At 35.8% G+C, this 7261-nt stretch overlaps 1 protein-coding gene across 1 annotated transcript in view; it reads left to right on the top strand.

Annotated features, from left to right (window-relative positions):
- Nucleotides 1–1815: 1815 nt before the first annotated feature.
- LOC105457279 (probable multidrug resistance-associated protein lethal(2)03659) overlaps nt 1816–7261 on the top strand; it is a gene marked incomplete at its 3' end in the record, with an annotated part of 17278 nt that continues 11832 nt past the window's right edge. Inside the window, exons 1-9 of the mRNA XM_011701872.1 lie at nt 1816–2201; nt 2984–3094; nt 3247–3381; nt 3821–4025; nt 4580–4802; nt 4973–5629; nt 6051–6550; nt 6704–6988; nt 7237–7255. Coding sequence (XP_011700174.1) covers nt 2128–2201; nt 2984–3094; nt 3247–3381; nt 3821–4025; nt 4580–4802; nt 4973–5629; nt 6051–6550; nt 6704–6988; nt 7237–7255 — 2209 coding nt within the window. The remainder of the gene's footprint in view (nt 2202–2983; nt 3095–3246; nt 3382–3820; nt 4026–4579; nt 4803–4972; nt 5630–6050; nt 6551–6703; nt 6989–7236; nt 7256–7261) is intronic.

The raw sequence follows: 7261 nt of genomic DNA on the forward strand, positions 1-7261 counted from the left end.
TATATATATATATATATATATATACATATACGTGTACCGTTGTCGCGCTGTCGTTCTTCTGCGGACTTCTACTCGAGTTCGGCTGCGTTAATGCTTGCTTCTGAATTAATCCCCGCAAGACTCTATATGTACAATAGATAAAATGCTTGAGATAGTGACGATGATATCAGACATGAAATCAGATATATTGTTCAGTAACCTTCAGTGAAGAAATAAAGAAACTTAAATCATGCCCATATATTTTTGACCCTCGCATTATCGTCATTAGATCGTCATTATAACTATTAAATTACAACTTAACTGCGCGTTCTCTTCTTTTAATACTAATAAGTATTAAATTTAAATATACATTATTATGTAATTATTATGATGTAAAGTGTGCGATTTATTTATATATATACGAAATCCGAAGATATATTCTCGCTGCATTGATGGTGCGATCTATGTACAAACATGATGATCATTCCCATTTTCTGGATCACGCGCGTAAAAATTAGCTGCAATAACTCCGCATTATTTCATCAACACAGGCCCTTATCAGGCAGCGAGATGCTTATCTATTAAAGTATTAAACGTATCGAGGAAATTTTTTGCCATTTCGCCCTGACACACGTGTTAATCGGATTTGCATAACATGTGTTGTAACTTGTGGTAAGTTGCAACATTTCGCATTTAAACAAAATGACAACGGTTCTTTGTAATTGCATTTGTTTATCAATACATACATATGTTGATTAAAATATTTAGGATGCGTGACAGTGTCTTTTTCTTAGTTTTACCTTTTTTTTATTATGTTTTCTAACTTCTTTCCGCTATACTTTTCGCTTACTGCTCGCAGCAAAACGACTTGTATCTTGAAGTAAAATCTTATCGACGAAACGTTTACTCGTCGCATTATCGTTACAGGCTATTTTGCACATGAAAAAAAATTATATAAGTCATTCAAAAGTAATATCAGTTTAAAGCATATACAAAGTTCTCGACTCAATCTTGTAATTGTTCCGAATTTATTGTTTTCGTATTCTTAATATTTTAGTACATAATTGCAGGAATTCTCAATTTGTCAATTGCACGTTGAAGAAAAAAGTTTATCGCAACAATTACAAATGACTGTCGTTTTAATTACGTCAAATAAACGTGTTTTCAATAAAAATAAAAATAATTAACGATATAACAATACCTATCCGAGAACCTATTTCTTAGGTGATCTGTAATCTACATTAGAAGTTAGATTAGAATTCTATTTACTATTATGCAATTTATGTATAAGAGATAAAAAATATTTAAACAATTAAAATATAAACATGCATAAAATATGTATCATATATATATATATATAATTTATATTATGTACAAGAATATAAAAGTTTATAAAAATTTATATTATATAACATATAGGATGCTTCTTAAGTATATTGCTATACTCAAGGGGGCAGTTCTTTGGTTTATTTCAAGTAAAAAAGTTTATATAAACATGCCCTAAATGGCTTATTGTTAGTTGCCAAAATACATGGTGTTTTCAAAGAAATATTACTACATATTTAGACAGATTTTTACTACACGTTTAAATTTTCTTGAAAACACGCTACTTAGAAAAGTTTCGGAAATCTTTTACTGTTTTAAAATTAATTTGATGTTTAGAATTTCTCAGTCTCTTTTCTTTCTTTCTTTTTTCTTCTTCTCTTTCCCTCTTTTTTTTTCTCTCTTCTTCTCTTGCACTTTCTCATTGAATTTGTGACTCTAATATTCTCCAATTTTCAATTTCCAAATTCTTCCTATTTTTGATTCTAATTTTAATTTTATTATCTTTCCCCAGGCAGAAATGATCGGTCTATAGACGTCGATTCGACGTCGGACCGGATGGCTGACAAATCCATACGTGTTCAGAGAAGGATCTTCACATTGTTAATAATTTGTGGCAATCGAAGAGAGAAGAGCTGACATCTGCAGTAAATTGTTAAAATAGGTGAAGGAATTCTTTTTTTCGTTCACTCGGAAAAGAGGAGCGATTATTCGACGCAAAAGCGTCGGAGTGTATAACCGTTAATAAATTAATCCGATGAATCGATCGTTCTTCAACCGTGGAAGTGTCAGCTCGTGGCGAGTTAATGCCGCGTGTAAGAACCGATGGATTCAACGAAGATCAAATCGAAGCCGAATCCGCGGGAGAAGGCGAACATCGTATCGGTGTTACTTTGGTGGTGAGTTCGCACAACTTTTCCGAATCATCAGACTTTCTTTACGACGAGATTCTTCGGGGCTCGATTCTTCGCGAAGTCTAGATATGTGTCTAAGCGCTTGAATGCGCATTCAAAAGTTGAATAATAGAATAGTTATATAGATTTGTTCCTTAGATTTACGATTAATTGAATTATAGATATCAAAACTTCTGACTAAAGTTCGTCTTTGACTACAATTACTTTTTTGAAGTATTATACATTTTTATCCTTTGTTATTGCACCTATATATATTCCAGAAAAATTATACATTGTATTACATTTAAGAAAAAGTTCGGGTATTTGAAATTTCGATAATTTTATAATAATTTTTGAATAAGTGTTTAGACATCTGTAAATATATTCGCATGTTTAAATTTTTGATGTTTGCATATTCAACTTTTGAATCACAAGGATTAATTGTTCCGTCAATCAGCACTTAGATGCGAGAAACAGCCGAATCGTCACGACATTTCAAAGTGCGTGCTGTAAATGTACGTATGTGCTACTTGGCACATAAAACTGAGTTTTATCTCAAATCTTTTTATCTTCGCGCAAATTTACCTTGTCTTCAAAGGTGATGCTGCATCTCACGAGGCTAATATAATGAAAGCGCAATGTCATGCCGCGAAATATAATTCCACACGAAATTGTTTTTGATCCCTTCTAATTCCGAGTTTTGCCGTGTTCTTATCGTTACGTCGTCTGCAATCTAACGCTACTTGGTAAGCAGATATCTAATTTACACATATTGTCTCTTGAAACAGGTGGACCATTAAGTTATTCAGAACAGGATACAAGAAAGATTTAGAAGTAGAAGACTTATATGAGCCTCTGAAAGCCGACCGAGCGAAGCTGCTCGGAGATCGATTAGAAAAGTGAGTATTGAAATTACGTTATACGAGAAAAGAGAAGAAAAAGAAAAGGGAACAAAGCGACGAAGATGTATACGCAGGTTTCTCTTCCTTTTGCGTCGGTTTTTTATAAAAGCGTAGAAATTATAGTAACGCGACGGTATGCATACTTGCAGACGATGGAACATCGAGTTGGAGAACTCGAAAAAATGGAAACGCAGTCCGAGTCTGTTGAAGACCATTTTCCGCACATTCCTATGGGAATATTCCATGCTCGGAATACTACAGATTTTCAACGAGTTTGTGATAAGGTATTTGCTATCTCTTATCTTATATGTCTTTCATACTTCACTTGCTTTACATATAGCAAAACGTTATTTCTCTTCCAATAATGTTGATCTTATTGTATTATACAATTGCAATAATATGGATTTATATCATTATTCACTTGTAATTAAAGCTTATTTAGGAGATAAAATTAAATAAAAATAGCTCAATGCTTTGAACTTTAATTCAGTGTATGTAAAAAAATATAAATTTTGTGTTAATAATAATAATAATAATAATAATAATAATATTATAGTATAGTAATGTAATTATCATTATAATAATTATAACAACAGTAATAATATTATAATTGCTATTAGATTATTGTCAAGCTATATCTATAACAATAATAGATGATCTAGTGTAGATAATCTATGATAAAATTAATACATAAAGGATTAACAACCGAAATTTATTTCGCAGATTGGGCACGCCGTTACTGTTGGGCGGTTTTTTGCGCAACTATCAGAAAGAATCGATAGGGTCGTACGAGGCTGCCCTGTGGTTTGGAGCCGGTATTTGTATCACGACCGGCTTGAACGCGATAAGCGGTAATCAGGCGCTCTTCGGCGCTTACCACGTGGGCGCCAAAGTTCGCGCGGCTGTCTGCTCCGTGATATACAGAAAGGTTGGTCGGAATATATGCAAAAATCCAGACGAACGTACATAACGTAGGAGAAAATGAATAAACCTAAACAGAAAACAATTAAAGTCGTTATGACATTAACAGTACGTCAAAATGGCTCCAAAATGATTATTAAAATTTTTTTATAAGTCTTCAATCACGATTTATTTTAATGTTACTTTGACGTTATCGTGACTTATTGTTCTGTTTGGATGAAGTTATGTGTAAGAAGGGCACTGCAAGTGGCGAAGATCCGCTTCGCACGCGTTTTATCTGCTGAATTCTTTAAAATGAACATTTCTCCACAACAAGAAAAATGAGAAGAAAAGAAAAATCTATAACAAAAAAACTAGAAAAGAAAGTAGTTTTTTAAATCCTTCAAATTTTCTAATAAAATACACTTTATAGCTTTTGAAAGATCAAATCAACGATATAGCCAATTTTAACATAAATATGTGCTGGTAAAAATTTGTGATTTAAATATTTCCTCTGCGATATGATTTGTCAGCGTGTTGATCCTCAGATGATATAATGGATGTTTTGCTCTTGTCTCGCAGGCTCTGCGTCTGAGCACAACCGCGCTGGGCGAGACAGCACCCGGAAAAGTGGTTAATCTAGTGGCCAACGATGTCAATAGGTTTGAATTCGTCACTTACTTAATTCATTACATGTGGTCGGCACCCCTCTCCGCCCTGATCGTGGCTTATATTCTCTATCGGGAGGTCAACTATGCCGGTCTCATCGGCATCGCCGCGCTCTTAATGGTCGTGCCGATCCTATGTAAGTCTCGCAAGTCAACTCAATAGTTGAGTTTATATAAAAAGACCCCTTTTTCAAAACTTGGAGAAAAATAAATTGAAAATTACCCGCTCCGACTGGGGGAGACTATTTACACGATAAGCCATTTTGTCGCAGATGTTCACCAGTTTCCTTTGCTCTCGCGATTTTAGCTTACTCCGGCAAACTGACATCGAAGTTCCGTCTCCAGACTGCTATCAAGACGGACGAGCGAGTCCGGCTGATGGACGAAATCATTTCCGGGGTACAGGTGATCAAGATGTACGCGTGGGAGAAACCGTTCTGCGCCATGGTCGAGCTGGCGCGGAAGCTCGAACTTCGAGTGGTCACCAAGAGTTCGTACATCCGCGGCATCTACATGACCTTCAGTCTCTTCACAACTCGGATGGCGCTCTACTGCACCCTCGTCGCTATGCTGGCGTTCGGGCCTGATATGACCGCCGACAAGGTCTTCGTCGTATCAGCCTACTTCAACGTCCTCGCGCACGCCATGACCAGCATGTTCATTCGCGGTTTCGCCGAGTTGGCCGAGTGTATGGTAGCCATACGCAGGCTTCGGACCTTCCTCATGTTCGACGAGTTCCAGGGCAGCAACGTCATCGTCTCCAAGGCGGCCAACGCCAATATCAATTCGGATGTGAAGCGAATCTCCAAATCGGATCTGCCCTACATCGACGACGAGGACGATGTGGAGAATCGGCTGGTATCACATGGAGAGGTCTCGCATGAGAATAGCGACCACAGAAATCCTAACGGTCCGATAATTGTTGCCAACGATTTGTTGAAGAACACCGCTAATTCTATTGGAGGTAATGATTCAAAATTCAAAGAATTTTTTGAAAAATCTATAATTTATATTTTATACAATTTATTTTATATATTAATGATAAATACAGCTTGTTATTGTAAAAGCAAATGCGTTATTTTATATATACAGATATTATATATATAAAAATCTTTAAAGGATATTAAATATTCCTAATTTTTATTATAAACGTACAACCTGAGGAAAGAAAAAATTATTTATATTAACAAAATAATATTTTAAAGATATTAGAATGAAGTTAATATTATCATGTTTTTAAATATAGTTCTTTTGGTGTTTATAGAGATATTTTCTAAAATTTTTTAAATGTCTTGTAAGATATTTTGCTTGAAAATTTTCAGTTTCGTTTAAACATTTACTTTTGAAAAACCTACTAACTTGAAATAAAATTTTATTATTTATAGAAAAGAAATCCATATATGGTACGAACAACTGGGCTGTTAACATGATTAACGTTACTGCCAAGTGGGAGGAGAAACAATCAGAGAATACCCTGGAGAATCTGAATCTGGAAATAGAAAGGGGTAAGCTGTATGCGGTGATCGGCATGGTGGGCAGCGGCAAGAGCTCGTTTCTGTCCGCGATTCTGGGAGAGATCAGCCTGACGGAAGGTCAGGTGAAGGTCAACGGCGATGTCAGCTACGCCAGCCAGGAAGCCTGGGTCTTCGGTGCTACCGTCCGACAGAATATACTCTTCGGACAATCCTACGATCGCCAACGGTATCAGAAGGTGGTCAAAGTTTGCGCTCTGTTGCGTGACTTTAAGCAGTTTCCGCAGGGTGACCAGACTATCGTGGGTGAACGGGGCAGCTCGCTGTCCGGCGGTCAAAAGGCCAGGATCAACTTGGCCAGGTCCTTGTACAGGCAGTCGGACATCTATTTGCTGGATGATCCTTTGAGCGCGGTGGGTAATTGAACGAGTCAATTATTTACTCTTATTCATTTTCTCAGGCGTGATGTATAATTTACGCAATTTGAGCTTGATGAACAATAATGATGCGGAAATTTGCATTTTGAAAATGGATCCTGATAAAGGACTTTTCGTTTGAAATTTTAGGTGGATGCACATGTCAGCAAGCACCTGTTTCAAGAATGCATTCAGAGATACCTGGTCGGAAAAACGAGAATTTTGGCGACGCATCAGCTGCAGTACATAAAGGAAGTGGATGCTATTATATTACTCGAGCAGGGAAGAATGAAGTACTTCTCACATTATCAGGATTTATTGGAATATCGACCTGAATACGGAATACTTGTGGCAGCTGAGAATGAAGCAATCGACGATTCGTCTTTAGAAAAGAGTATGATCATACGACGACAGTTTTCCTCCTCGAGTAACAGAGTAAGTGGAGCTATAAATACACACAAAACAAACGCAGAAAGAAAGAAAGAGTTTTGCAAAATATAATTTTTAATTTTTAAATAATTTTTTACTTGTTTTAAAGCTATATATATATGAAATTGATAAACTAATCCTTCGCATTCTTGTTCTTGTATTTAATATTATTAATAATATTTAAATGACAAAGGAAAATAAATTTGATTGAAGCTAAGAATGTTAATATTATGAGGATAAAATTTCTTCAACAGAGTCGAACTCCAGAAGCTAGTACCG

Source organism: Wasmannia auropunctata, unplaced genomic scaffold, assembly GCF_000956235.1.
Source record: "Wasmannia auropunctata unplaced genomic scaffold, wasmannia.A_1.0 LD335311.1, whole genome shotgun sequence".
Lineage (NCBI taxonomy): Eukaryota > Metazoa > Arthropoda > Insecta > Hymenoptera > Formicidae > Wasmannia > Wasmannia auropunctata.